This window comes from Eupeodes corollae, chromosome 3 (genome assembly GCF_945859685.1).
Source record: "Eupeodes corollae chromosome 3, idEupCoro1.1, whole genome shotgun sequence".
NCBI classification, from domain to species: domain Eukaryota; kingdom Metazoa; phylum Arthropoda; class Insecta; order Diptera; family Syrphidae; genus Eupeodes; species Eupeodes corollae.
The window spans coordinates 67,484,469-67,499,666 of NC_079149.1; the positions used below are offsets into that span (position 1 = coordinate 67,484,469).

General features: G+C 34.3%; 1 protein-coding gene across 1 annotated transcript; it reads right to left on the reverse strand.

Moving 5' to 3' along the window:
* Positions 1-224: 224 nt before the first annotated feature.
* On the reverse strand, positions 225-8,921 carry LOC129951410 (F-actin-capping protein subunit alpha). The gene is made up of 5 exons (XM_056063538.1): positions 8,808-8,921; positions 8,139-8,428; positions 1,043-1,212; positions 804-977; positions 225-740 (listed from the first exon to the last, which is right to left on the reverse strand). Exons 2-5 carry the CDS (start codon positions 8,377-8,379, stop codon positions 465-467), a joined length of 861 nt encoding a protein of 286 aa, XP_055919513.1. The 5' UTR covers positions 8,380-8,428; positions 8,808-8,921; the 3' UTR covers positions 225-464.
* Positions 8,922-15,198: the final 6,277 nt, after the last annotated feature.

Here is a 15,198-nt window from a genome sequence, read left to right on the forward strand (position 1 = left end):
ATGTAAATAAATTTTGTTTTTATTTTAATTAATTTGTTGTATGACGAATTATTTTATTATCTACTGATAAAAATATATTTTTTATAAAAATTTATATAGTTATACTTTATAAACGAATCCAAATGTTTGTAAAAAAAATAATAGTTTATTAAAAACTATAACCAATGCAGATAGAGAGTAACCTACTTTTTGTTGTATATAAAATAAGTTAATACAAAACGGAGGAAACTAAATATAAATGTTTATTAATTTAATACAATTTTGTTTTGAACGGCATACTTTTGAAATACTTTCTGCTTTTGTATAAGCCAGCCACTATTTGCACAACAAAGTATATATATAAGTTGATAAATTTTCTTTATTTTGTTTTTTGTTTGTTTGTTTGTTTTAATAGGTTTTTTGTTTTTGTTTTTGTTTCGTTTAAAGAAAAATGAAGAGTAATCTTTTTTTTGTATATAAATGCCTTATTGCGTTTTCAGTTCTTTACCAATACTATACGACACGATTTTGGTCCAATCGATCTTAGTTCGGGTGATTGGAAGTTGTCGGCGCATAGCCTTGAATGTTGTGTCCGACATTGTTTGGTAGTTTTCGGATATTGCCTGTTGATATTCGTTTTCGGCTTCTTCAATTAATCGAATAATCTCTCTGGCTGTTTGTTGTTCATTAGTTACTATGAGAGCATCGCGGCACTCTTTCGATGACACTAATTGTACATTACCGTCTTCGTAGTAATGCACCTAGATACATATTTTGAAGAATTTGTAAGTTTTCTTCATGGTTCAATTGTAAGATCTACTCACCTGCACTTTTAAGACACCTTTAAGTTCCGCACTACCACTGCCTGGTTGAAAGCTTACATGCCACTGAGATCGCCATCGTCCATTCCAGTAATTTTTCGGCTGAAATTGATGGTCTTCAATACAGATGGTTAATGTAATTTGGCCACCTTGTGACTTTCCAAACACGGAGCATACCTGAAATTCAAAAAGGGATAATAGTTTCTTTTTAATGTTTTGACATGATAACGGAAGTAACTTACGCCGTGTCTGTAATGGTTTGAAGTATATGCAATTGCTTCAATGTCGAGTGCAGAACGCCATGGCTCTGCTAATACATCGCTTTCTAAATTTTGGTAGTCAGTGGCTTCTTTTCGCAAGTGATCGTATTTAAACGATTGTTTAGTGCGTGGATCATAAAAGCGTCCGCTTCCTAGAAATTATATTAATACAAATCAATTAAAACAATTGTTTTTATTCGTCAATGTTTTTAAATTGTCAATAAAGAAAAACAAAACTTTAATTAATTTTTAATAGATGTTTAAATGTATTTCATAATTATTACTCAAATACGAAAATACCGATGGAAGAAATAAACAACTTTCTTCTGCATTAGATAGCCAAAACTTAATAGAAACCCTTGAATATTGAGGCGAGGCGAAGCCAGTTTGATGGCTATTTATTTATTTGCCATTAATGTACAAAGTGAATTGGAAATGCGGGCAGTGTTTTGTTTTGTATGACTCTCAACCATTCCTGTGTGCGAATTTTTGCTGTCAGTAATAGAGGGACCTACAGTTTACGCCGCATCCGAACGGCTTATTTAAGAAAGCACTTTTCAGGACAAGAATTACTCTTGAAGAATTTGTCAATTCAGGCAGTACCACTGAAAAACTTTAGATAGCATAGGCAGGGATCGAACCCAAGACCTCTGGCATGACAGTCCAATGCACTAACCATCATGCCACGGGTTCTACGTGGCCACTGTTACACGTAGATAAAAATCAGAGCCCTGTTTCTTTTTTTATGACATAAAAGGCACCTCAGTCCTTCATGCTTTTTGTAAAAAGTTAGCTGTCTGTCAAATTTAGTCTTCAATTGAGTGATTTTTCGAAATGAGTGCTGTTTACGCCTCTCGCTTTGAGGCAATTTTTCTATGTTCGCATGAAAAAGGACCCAAATTAACGCAAACTGCTGCTTCGAAATATATGGGAAACTCGAAGCAGTTCGTTGTTAGCAAGTGGATAATTCGCTATAAAAACGTCGGTGACGTTGATGATTTTCCTGATCGTGGAAGTGCAAGCAACGTCTCAAAAAAGACAAAAAAAGGATTCTCGCATTGTTCTCGAAAGATCCAACTTTGACTTTACATGAAGCTGCTGTGAAATTGAAAGTAAAAGGTGTTGACATATCTTACGCAGTGATTCGCAGGCACTTGCCTGCCAATAAACTGAAATATCGCAGTACTTTGGAAAAACCAATGTTGAGTGCAAAACACGTTGAAAAACGAGTGGAATTGGTGAAGGAAAACTTGGACCGCGATTGGAGCAACGCAATTTTTTCTGATGAATCCTCCTTCCGGGCATTTCCGAGCATCAAACACGCCTGGACAACCTCCACCAGTAGAATGCTTCAAAGGACTGTTAAACACCCCGTCAAGGTCCATGTTTGAGGGTGCTTCTTAAACAAAGTTTTCCGTACTTTTTTCTTATTTACCGAGAATTTAAATGCCGAAAAAATGAATCAAATATATCAAAAGGCTTTGTTACCATGTGCTAGGCAAGAGGACAACGATCCAAAACCTCGGAGTCGAGTGTGTAGCGAGTGGAAGGCGCAAAACTGATGTTCTCACTTTAGATTGGCAATCTTAGTCATGAAAATGCAGGGCCCTTATTATGAATCACGAAACGAACGGCAGAAAAAACGAAACTCGAAGAAAGGAAAGTCATGGTGAAGAGAGATTATAAGATACGAAAATAGAAAGAAAAAAAAAGTTGCCAGGCAAAAACGAAAAATGATAATTTTTTAAAGGAGCAACTAACTTCACTCCTATTAACAAATGACAAAATATAAATAAAGTTGAGGAAGTTTCAAAAATAAATTAAATTTGCATAAATTCTATGAAATGTTTTTTCACTGCGATTATTTTCTTGAAAGCGAAGATGAATCCCAAACTAAAGAAAAAGAGGAAATGCGTGTAAAAAGAAGAGTTTTAAGAGATTCATCGAACCCAATGATTCTTAGCATTAGTTGTAGGCCTAGAAATAACTTATTTTTATGTTTTTCACAATTTTATTTATTTACTTACATTTGTTTGCTCACTTAACAAATCAAAAACCAACCAAACAAAAACAAAAAAATTAATGACATTTGACAACTACCACCCTAAACGAAAGCTGAAGGCACTCGTAAATAAAAATAGGAGTATCGTCATTTTTACGATTCTCGTTTTTCTTAATCGCAATTTGACGATTTAGTGCTACTACAATCGTTTTTCCTAATCGCAAAAAAGCGTTATTTTGAACGAGTTTCGTTTTTCATAATAACCCCCCAGTTTCGCAGACGCAAGCCATGTAATTTAGATCAACTTTCTGGACAAATTCGGACTATTTAGAGGTGTTTTCCGGTAGAATATACAGAAAAACTAGTGGAAAGTATGCCCCGACGGTGACAGGCAGTAGTTGACAATGCAGGAGATTGGACTTGCTACTGAGGCATTTGCATTGAGTATTATCAATAAATTTGCGAATTTTCCAAAAATCAATTGTTGTTATTATTTAACAGTGACCACGCTCTTATGTGACAGACTGTAGTTTCATGTTTAAAATCATAAAAGTCTATTAAAACAAGGGTTTCATTTCATTAAAACAAAGGTCGTAAGTTGGAAACTTCTTTGTACTTTTCTTTTGGTGCCCTACGCATATAACATAAACATGTAAAAAGTCTCTTTAATTCTCGTGTCCGGGTCCTAAGTTATGGACCTTAAATGGTGTTAACACCTAAAATTGTCAAGCATACAATTTCTTTAAAATGTATAAGCTTAACTAGTATTCGAATCTAAATCTAAACTATCTTTGTCTTTTATCTAACACAACAATGGTATTTATGGTATAGGACTGGGTACTTAAATATAGATTTTTGGATCCAATTACAAAAATGTTATGACTAGCTATAGATGAATCACTTAAAACGATGTTTTGTAAATGAAAGAATGCATGTGGGCCACACTGTGGGTGCAGAAAAAAAGAGGATGCAATGGAAGCTCGGTATTCAAGAAATAATTTTAAAGCAAGCCGCCCCCGCTTCAGGGTTTCTAAATCATATCCTAGCCTTTCTTGTATTTGAAAATAGAAACGGGTAATATTCTGATGGGAAAATAAGATAACTAGCTAAAAACTTACTACTTTTCATCAAAAGTTAACTTCTTCTAGAATAATAAAATACAGGGGGTAACAGCTTGAATAATCCAGTCCAATTTTTAATATTTAAAGCTCTGTATCTTAGAACCTAAGAGAGATATCCAGTGAACTAAACCTTCAAGTTAGTAAGTTAGTAATTACTTTTTATTTCAAATAATTAATTTACAATGCCTCAGTTATCTTAGTCTATTTGGTGTGGCTCAAAACCGACTACCAGGTTGACAATAAATAAATAAATATCGTAAGTTAATTTACAAACAAAAATTAAAAATCTGCCTCTAAAATTCGTTTTCTGTATCGAAGTGCAGCTACTGTATAGTTGTATAAAACATCGCATCCTTTTTCGCCGTTTAAGATGCTATTGTCTCTCCTTCTTCAAGGGTTTTTTTTTAACGAAATACCACAACACGAAGTTCTTTTAAAATTGGACAAACTGCAAGAAAATGGAAAATGTCCTCCCTGGTGTTCATGTGGAAAAGTTCGCAAATAATTGGTATCACGTTTTCTCTTAGTCAGGAAATAACCACTTTGATCGCTAAAATTTCAGCTTGAAAGACGCTACAATGATTAGGGAGGCGGAATGAGATGCTAAGATTAAGCCTTTCTGAGTTCACACTACTACCAACTCCCTCATTTGTCTTGGATCCATCTCTATAAAAATGAAAGCTTTTGTTATCCAACAGTTTTTTGTCTTCGCATTCATCTCTGGATGAAGTCCCAGTATTGGTCGGATGACCGATGTGTATAGCCAATAGGTTATGCGAGCTTGAAAACCCCATTTGCTTCCTATGGCTTTCTTGCAAAGGAAAAGAGCTACTGTAGCTTTTTTAACTCTTTCCTGAATATTAGATTTCCAACTTAATTTTTTGTCCAATATCAGACCTAGATATTTGGCTACATTGGTAAAAATTAGTGGTACACCTTTTATTGAAGGAGGTACAATTACTGGGATCTTGTATTTCTGTGTAAAATGGACGAGGTCTGTTTTTTTGAGAATTAATACTAATGCGCAGTGATCAGCCCATCTAGTGAGCATATTGAGTGCGTTTTGGAGGAGGTCTCTTAGTGTATTAGGATATTCTAATTTGACGGCGACAGCAACATCATAGGCATACGCAACCACTCTGTAGCCTTCCCCCTCAATGGATATTAGTAGTTCGTTGACCACTATGTTCCACAGGAGAGGGGACAGAACACCAATTTGCGGAGTGCTTCTGCTTTTAGCATTAGATTAATAAACTCACAGATTGAGTATTCGACGTTTATGGTCGTCATAACAGAAGTGATATCGGATGTGTCAACGTTGTTGAAAGCGCCCTCAACATCCAGGAAGGCCACCATAGTACATTTCTTTTGCTATAAGGAGTATTCGATAGTTCTTACCAGAGTGTGCAAAGCTGTTTCTACCGATTTCCCTTTGCAGTAAGCATGCTTTGACATTAATAGTCTCTTATCAATGCTATTACGTATATGGACATCGATCAATCGTTCCAGAGAGAATGAATGTTCGTTGAGAATGAATGATGATAGGCTAATAGGTTTTTAGGGTTGACATGCGAACATTTGATCGCTTTGGGAATGAAAACTACCTTTACATCTCTCCATCGCTGAGGTATATAGACCAGATTTTTACAACTTTTGAAGATTATCTCGATGATTAATGCAGTTGGATATAAGCAATTTTCTTTTCTGGTGCGATGGCAATCATCTTCAGCTGAATTACTCGAAGTGTAAATTTTTTAGTGTATCTTATTGAATTTCAATATAAATTCTATGATGTTAGTCTTCTGAGGTTAACTGAAGTAAATGATGTTGGTAGGATTTTTGATTCAAAGATTGACTTTAGATCTAATGTTGATTACATTGTATCTAAAGGTAATTCACTTTTAGGTTTCTTGAAGCGGAACACCAAAGAGTCTATACTTTGAAGACCTTTTTTATGTCTATAGTTCTACCTTTTAGAATATTGTTGTATCGTCTGGTCTCCTTTTTAAAAAATAATATTTTGAGAATCGAAAGAGTTCAAAAACCGTGTCCTTTTCTGAAGATCATTATTTTAGATTTGCTAAGGTTGACTGATAAATTCCATGTATCGCATTCAATTCTTGGAGTTGGTGTAGGGATTCCGGTAAAAGTACGATATGATCAGCATACAATAAGCCCGGAACATTTTCTACCGCAAATTCACCCCTCCTCCCGTGTGCTCCATTAAATCCTCAATTAATAGAATGAATAATAGAGTACTTAACGCACATCCTTGTTTTAATCCCATTGAAGAACTGAAATCTTCGGAAAGGCATTCTCCATCCCAAACGGCTATTGAATCTTTAGCATAAAGAGCTCTTAAAATAATAATAATTTTGGAAGATATATCGATATTCAAAAGTTTAAGAAAAAGTCTCTGTCGATCAATGCTGTCAAATGCTGCCCTAAAATCTACAAAAAAGGCATATAGTTTTCGTCCACGATTTAAGTACACATTTGCAATATTAAGTAGCAGAAACACCTGATCAGTAGTTGAATATCCCGAGGACAAATCCAGCTTGCAGCTCACTGAGCTTGGAGTTCACGTTCACTCACGAATTAAGTCATACTCGCAAATATCTTCATAGAAGCGTTTAAAAAACGCTTTTCCTCGATAATTCTCTCGAACAGATGCATCTCCTTTTTTAAATAAAGGGGAAAATCACCTAAGACAGAAAATTAGGAAGAATGACTCCAAACTCCAAGATTTCATTATAACAGCAAAGAAGTGGGGCTATTAAATCGCGGGATGCATACTTGAAAAATTCAACTGGAATTCGGTCTGTTCCAGCTGCCTTGTGTAGTTTCGCTCTTTCTATCGCTGCAATCAATTCTTCTTCCGAAAAGGTTGAATCCAAAAAAATATCTTTGATATGTGGCACAGCATAGTGGAACTTTGAGGCCTTGCATACCATATTGAGCAACGAAGAAAAATGATAGTAAGTTTAGCCCCACTTACTAATAATAATAATTTCAAAAAAACAGACGAAATTTGGAAAAACGAAAAGAACCATTACAACACATTTCTCTAAGGAAATAAATCAACATCATTTTTTTAGATATTATAAGACTTGTCATAAGGTAAGCCACAAAAATCATACAAAGCAGCACTGCCCGTGAGTAGAAAATATAAGCGGAAGCCCCGATAACGGAGAACAAACGTGACCTCGACATAGTAAACATTTGTGAAATAAAAATTAAATTTTCAAGTTTAAACAAAAAATTTAAGATATCCTCACGACTTTTCAGATCCAGAACCGAAACAAACAAAACCGTTTACGCTGTCAAGCAAGTCAGATTTTTGCACCAAGACAACCTGACCTACATAACGTGGAGGCAACTTGCCCTTATATCTAAAAAAAATAAGTCGAATCGATTAGTTGTAGTAATGGTCCTATTTATCAAACAGCAGCGGGTGATGCATTTTTTGCTAGAATGCAATTACATGCTTTTGAATAAAGACCCACAATCAGACACAAAGAAAACAATGCGACTCAAGTGACACAATTAAACAAAATAAGAAAGCTAGATAGGGACCGAGCAGAAAGACTTACTGGTTAAGGACTTAGATGGACACTAACTTAAAACTTAAATATTAGATAAGTAGTAAAACAAATAAAATTGAATTTACGTTTCAAGTTTTGGAACATCGAGTTAGCAATAACAAAACCTCTGATATATCATGACAAAAATTAATTACACTTGCGTTGATTATGCAGATATGATGCATCGTTGAAAAAAAAAGTATTCAATTAAGAAATAAGTATTTTACAAACTCAACAACCCAAATACAATCTTAATCGAATGATAACCGTATATGGGCACAACAATGAAAACTTGTACCCATTTAAGTGCAGTATAGGCAATGTACCAACATAGCACTATCCATTCTTATGTAGGTACATATATTTCTTACCTAAATCATTGTGTTCCGATATAACAGCATTGTGATCGCTTCCCTCAATCCTGACCGGTGTTAATTGATCTTTATTATACTGAGCAAACGCCGAGCTAGCACCTTCTTTGAGAAGTCCATCGTTCTTGAGCAACTCGCGGACATCGTTGAACACTTCATTGAATTCTCCAGGCGGTGCATGAAGAATAAAATCCGACACGATTCTCACTTTTTCAGCATCACTGATGTTTGTTTGTTCCATTGTCTGGTCTTTTTTGATGTTTTCTTATTTTTATTCACAATCGATCGATCTATTTAAATGTGATTTTAATTATTAAAATTAAATTTTCATTTCAAGATTCAAGACAAGAAAACAAAAATTCGTTCTTTTGAGGTGACGATATATTGAAATTGTACTAGAATACATAAATATGATTCATTATGGGCTTTCAGTAAACATAAGAGCAAAATGAATCAAGAAATAGAAAACCAACGAAATACGAAACAAAAAAAACTCGACAGCGAATGGACGATAAAAAAGCTGAACAAGTTTTGGTTTCTCTCAACCAACACCCTCTTTAATTTGTAAGCGTCGCCAAAAAGCGAGAGATATTCAAGAGATAGCAAATATTTGCAGGTTTTCACTTCTATAAATAATTTAAGATTAAAATTTTGTAATTTTTTTATTACTTTGTGGCAAAAATTTGTGAAACTGTGAAGATGAAGATGAAGATGAAGAGCGGCTGTCAAAATCAGTCCATCGGTGCAAAAGCGAATTCACAAAATTTGGTTATAATTTCTGTAGTAGAATAAACGACGATATCATCGTATTATATTTTAAATGTTGGTTAACCTGATAGATGACCGGGTGGTGTATTTACAAAAAATGGCCAAATAAAGCAATATAGTTTCTATTTGATTTATGATGCATACTTTAACATTTCAACATCAAATGTTAATAAATTTAAGAAAACAAATTAATTCGTCGGGAAAAAATTGTAGTTGATACGAACTGTCAAATTTTATTCGCTTTCCACATTACCCATACTGCCAACGAATAAAATGTTTTGGTGGTGTATGGTGTTCGGCTATGTATGCATATGTAAAGACCTTTTCTGGATATTTTCCAGCAGTCTCTTATAAAGGAAATATATTCTACTTCAATTTTCCGATTTGTATTAAATGGATTCACATGAAATCTTTTTCTTGTTTTGTTTGTTAACAAGGACACCAATAACTTTTTTTTAAACAAATATAGCTTCTACCGCATTTTCTCAATCGTTTGTTTTCAAAACAAAACACAATAATGATAAACACAAAAAAAAACAAAGGTCAAAGTCAAACTTTATTTGCGAGGAACTAAAAACTCTCATGTGAAAGAAATGTCAAAATCGACGAATATTCGTTCATTCGTTGGTCATGCTCATGGAAATAGTGCTTAATTGTCAGATTATTTAAAATTTAAAATAAAATTGTAAAAAAAAACTAGCAGTGGGGAGAGTACGATAACTCAGGCGACAAAGTTTAATGACGGATTTGTATAGAACAGTTAAAAACAAGCATTTTTTGCTATGGGAGGGTGCAATTTGATAGATAGATAGACGCGTACACGTACAAATCAATCAATTGTGACAAATCTGAATCGAATTGAGTTAAGTCATCTTTACGAGTAACAGACGCTGTCATTGGTAAACTGCAATATTTTTGTTGTTGATACTAACTGTTTGCAGAATAATAAACGATAACACAGTTTATCGTATAATGAAGAAATTTAGTAGAGTCAGCTTATCAAATTAAACTATATTCTTATATTTGTTTCCAATTAGGGAGTAGGTTAGATCAAAGATCGATTTAATTTCTATCAACGTTAAAAATCAGAATAGAAAATATGGTTTGCTTTTTGTATCAGTATCTTTTTCAGAGGACTTAAATATTAGATATTATTCTTATGGGTTATAGTGCAACAATTAATAAGGAGTCACTACAAAATTTTAGCAAAAAGTTGATAAGCTAGTTGAGTTGAAACCTAATCAATCACCAATAAATAATTAATTAAACTAGCCAAAACTAGTTGAAATAAATTGAAAATAAGTTCTGTCAAAATATCAGAGATCATTTTGAGTGACGCCAAAGTGTTTTGTATGTTGGACACTACTCTTTGCCAAAAACATATGTGCTTATTCATACAATCGCTGAAAAGTCCTATTTGGGTCTTTTCTGTCAAATTTGTTATTCTGCTGTTAATTTTCTGTTGTTACACGATGGAGCCGGCTGCGACTACATGTGAAACTTCGAAACTTTTCTCTTTCCGTTTTTTGCTATTCGTTTTGTTGTTCGAGAAGGAAACACTTTCGTTTGCATTGTTTATCAATCAATGTTATTAGTTTCATGCAACGATTAGGCTTGCGTAGCATCACAAATAAAAAATTAAAACATGTGAAACAAAAACAAGTCGTCAACGAAAAGAAAATCAAATTATTGTTTGAGCATAGACCAACACAAAAATGAAAAATAAAGGGGACTGTCAAAATGGATTCATGACTTTGGTTTCATCGTGTAATAGCGCATGCATCTAGATTCATCGTGTAATAACAGACTTATAATTATGAATCCATGATACTCACCATAAAAGACCATCAGTCGTTCGATTTTTTTTTTATTAAATTCTGTTATGAAACTTCGAAAACGAAATTCGTTGCCAAACAATACTAAAATTTGGTATCATTATCATCCGTAACTCAAAATAAAAAAGGATAGTCAATAACTAAAACAAAATCGTTTTGTACATATTTTGTATTACAATGTACTTGTAAGCTTCACTTATGGAAATAATTTTAGTTCCATTACAGTTCTTTCGTCTACCTTTATATTATTTAATTTGATTTACTTATTCACTTAAACATCCACCTTTTTAACATTTCGTTGACCAAATGAAATATAAACGTCGTCGTCTTAAGGAAATCTTTTATGATAAAAATCACGTAACTTGATTTTTTCTAATTTTATAAATTGTTTTGACATTAATACCAAAAATGTCACTTATACAAGTTTTTTGTATTTTCAGATTTCTTACAAGTTCATAAAATATCTTATAGGAGATTTCATAACAAATTTGACATGCCAAACAAAAGATATTTTGCTAGATTATATTTTTGTATTGCATTTCATAATTCATTATAGCGAAATAATTTAATATAAGACCAGCGGAATAGGTCTAATTAGTTTGTTAATTAAAAACTGATTTTTATTGACATTTTAAAAGAAAAGTTTATAATTGCTTACAAAGGTTAAAGTGGAAATTCATTTCGTTGCATGAAGGTGGATTTACATGTACTCGTATGCATCTGCATAAGGCTAGGTGTGCACTTAGCGGCCAGGCCACGAGGCCAGGTCGCAATGGCCAGTTTGTATACTCGTAGACCAATGCGGCTCGCCCAGCGGCCAGACATGATATTTACATAGTGTTTTGAAATGGACGGAAGAACAAAGTTCCTCTTTTTTTTTTCTGGCAAATCCTGTTCACCAAAAATATCGGTAACCCCAAGTCATAATGACCTCTTAAAATTTCTCTTGGAATAATATTCTGAAGATTGGTCCCTAATACCAGCTTATTGGGCGCTGCGGCTGATCACATGGCCTGGCCGCTAAGTGCGCGCCTAGCCTTAAACACTATTCACATGAGCACGACCAACGACCAACGAATGAACATGTATTTGTCGATTTTGACATTTCTTTCACATTTCGATCTCTTCTAGTGCCCCCTGGTGCAAAAAGGGACAGAAACAAAATCTTTGTCATATCATTTCGTGAAGTTTTTTGATTACTAATGAATATTGTTGTTCAGTAAATATACGAGTAATGGATACAAGTAAAGCAAAATAACACACCAGTTTGTTTAAAAATTCACCATCTAAAGTTCTTAATAATATAATGAATTTCTTCGCTAAAATTTTAATATAAAAATTAATCATTTGGTAGTAATTGATATCCAATGGAATAAATCAAATCAACAATGCACTGGTGCTGTTCTCGTTGATTTGTAAAAGGCCTTTGCCACCGTATGGTTAGAGGGTCTTTACCTAAAACTGGGCAGGCTTGGCATAAGCACACCATTGTTGTATATACTTTATGATATGCTTAACGGTAGAAAGTTTGTTGTCAAATGTGGCAATATAACATCTACCACAACATTTCTAATTAAAAATGGTCTTCAACAGGGTGCGGTGAATTCGCCGACTCTCTTCAGCATTTACACCAGCGATCTGATAGGTAGTCTAACAAAGGCAATTTCAAACGCCGACGATCTAATTGCGTACAGAACGGCCCAAAAAGTTGAGATTATTTGAAGCGTGATTTCGACAAGATTTAGCGATATTGCGACGACTGGAAACTGAAAATAAATGTCCAGAAGTCAGAAACTATTCTGATACGTGCAAGAACTGGCGCAAGTTGATCATCGTTGATCTTCACGGAAAGATATTAACGAGTGTAGTGAAGTACCTCGGTATCTGGTAAGATCAGTATTTACGTTTCGACAGACATATAAATGCTGTTCTGTCCAGGGTCAGAGGAGCATTCACTCTGACAAAAGTGACACTTCCTCAAAATTTACCACGTTAGACGAAGAACCGAGGATAGGCGAATTTTGTACAATCGAGACGTCATGGCAAAAGGCGGAGTAGAGCTTCTTGGGTTCAGTAGGGCGTGTCCGAACGGGATCGAACTAATAGGGCGAAGCAGGAGAACCAGTTTTGGTGGCTTCAATCGGCAATTGATAGTTGGTAGTCGGTATGGGGTTTTAAGACTTTTTGGCTAACATACTTGTTTAAAGTAGTTTGAGTTAGTTTTAAGTTTTATATTAAGGACCTTATTTTAAGTAGTTTTTATAGTAAAAATAAAAAAAGATATTGAAATTAGATTTTTTTTTTAATTTTCTAATAAATACAAAAGTAAATAAAATTGAATTATAGTAAAATAGATCTTAGAGCCGAAAGGAATTAGAATTAAAAATTATTGCTTAATTTGGAGTGTTCTTATGGGACCAGTAAGTTAGTTGTAAGTTATGGTTAATTAGGCTAGTTTTATGAATTGTTGTCTAGCTTTAAGATAGTTTTAAGATTGAAGTAATAGAAATGAATTTCTTGTCATGCTTGTGAAATCTTAATTTTTTTTACGGGTACTGCCTCTTGCGAGGAATTGACAAATCCTCTAAAAGTAATTCTTGTCATAAGAAGTGCTTTCACATCTTAAAACTGTAGGTCTCTTCCATTAGTAACAACATAACTCGCACACAGGAATGGTTGAGAGTTGTAAGTCACTAGGCCCTAGTTCTTAACGGTCTGTTGCGCTACCTTATTCATTTATTTTAATGATTTAGTATTTGAATTGCTATTATGAACGAAAATTGTTGATTTGTCAATCAAAATCAAAATTCATTGTTTTCTACAAAGTCAAAAGAAAAAAATAATTACAAATTTTTCATTCTGATCGTCACTATTTGGTACTTCAATATTGTGTCTACGAATTGTAACAATTTGATATTAAGGAACGACAACGGTAAATGATGCCATCGAGATCCTTAACGAACGGCTTCTTACGGTGGCACGGTTTCGAGTGGTTCAATTTTCAATGACTCTTGAACATAGATATGGCTGAATTTGAGCGATGGCCAGTGTTATGTTCACCTTTAGGGCATCGGTCGAATGTGGTTTATTTCAAGAAACCCCAAAGAAAAAAGTCTAGCAGGGTCAATTCGCGTGACTTTGGTGACCAATTCACATCACCCCTACGAAAGATAACCTTACCTTCAAATCGATCATGCAAAATGTTAATCGTGGTGTGTGCTGTGTAGCGCCGTTCATGCTAGAACCACATGTCGTCTAGGTCCATATTGTTCAATTTGGGCCATAAGAAATTAGTTATCATCGTTATGTAGCGCTCGGCGTTGACGGTGGCCGCCGTCGTTTTCAAAAATGTACGGCCCAATTTCGCAGCGCGCCGGCCCAAAATCCACACCAAACGGTAGCTTTTTAAGGATGCATTATCACCTCTTAAGCTTCTCGTGGGTTGGTGTCACCCCATATACCGCAATTTTGCTGGTTAAAGCAGCCATTCGTACAGAAAAGCGCCTCGTCACTAAAGATGATGTTCTCGGCCGATCTTGCGTACCTTGTTTACTGAACCGGTGGCCTCAAATTTGGTAACACAAAATTGAAGAGTCCACTGTGAGGGGCCACCACGACTATCCTACAATGGGCGCACGCAACAGGTAGATAGATAGATATATAATTTTATTTTCAAAAAGATTTTACAAAAAATTAGTATTTCTGGTTTAAAATTAGTTTTGACAATAACTTTAAGTTGCCTGTCAGGTTAAAAAGGAAATTTAAAAAATATATAAGCTTAGTAAGTAGATTAAGTTACATACATTTGTTATGAAAATTCATTTATAGTAAGATTGCGATATTTAATTGACGCTTTTAAAGTGTAATGTAAGAATTACCAAGTACACCTTTCGGCTTCGTTAAATGAAGTGATAATACCATCCTTGTTGAATTGAAATTGACGTCCCTCCACTGAAAGTGCCCAATGCTTAATCTCTACTTTGAGCCGGGTATCCAATTTCAACAGCACTCTCTTCAACTGACGCAGATGGAAACTTTCAGATTCTTCATTTTATTTAAGGTCTTTATTAACTGATATTTTTGTGTTTTTTAAACGACTCGCTGAAGATAGTCCGGTTTTTACATCGTTTCCATTTCCATTTTTGTTAGCATTATTGATAGCAATAGCGACTTCAAGTGTGGTGTTGTATACTTGCTGAAAACACTTTTTTGCTTCTTCTATAGTCTTAGCATTTAAACCTCTGACAATTATATTCTGCCGTTTGGTGTACTTTTCGGCCTCTTCCAATCTTCTTTTAAACCTGGATTCACTTATTTTCATCTTCTCTATTTCCTCTATCAATACTTTTCCCTTCAAGTTCTGCCACACGCATAATAACACCGCTATGATATCATTATTTGTTACACTTTTAGTTTTTCATCTAAAAGTGCATCTATTTTCGAAATAATTGAATTCA

Coding starts and splice junctions, on each gene's coding strand:
- LOC129951410 (XM_056063538.1), bottom strand. CDS start 8,379: ATGGAACAAACAAACATCAGTGATGCTGAAAAAGTGAGAATCGTGTCG. Junction 978..1,042: donor CAAACCATTACAGACACGGC/GTAAGTTACTTC, acceptor TTTGAATTTCAG/GTATGCTCCGTGTTTGGAAA. Junction 741..803: donor AAGGTGTCTTAAAAGTGCAG/GTGAGTAGATCT, acceptor ATATGTATCTAG/GTGCATTACTACGAAGACGG.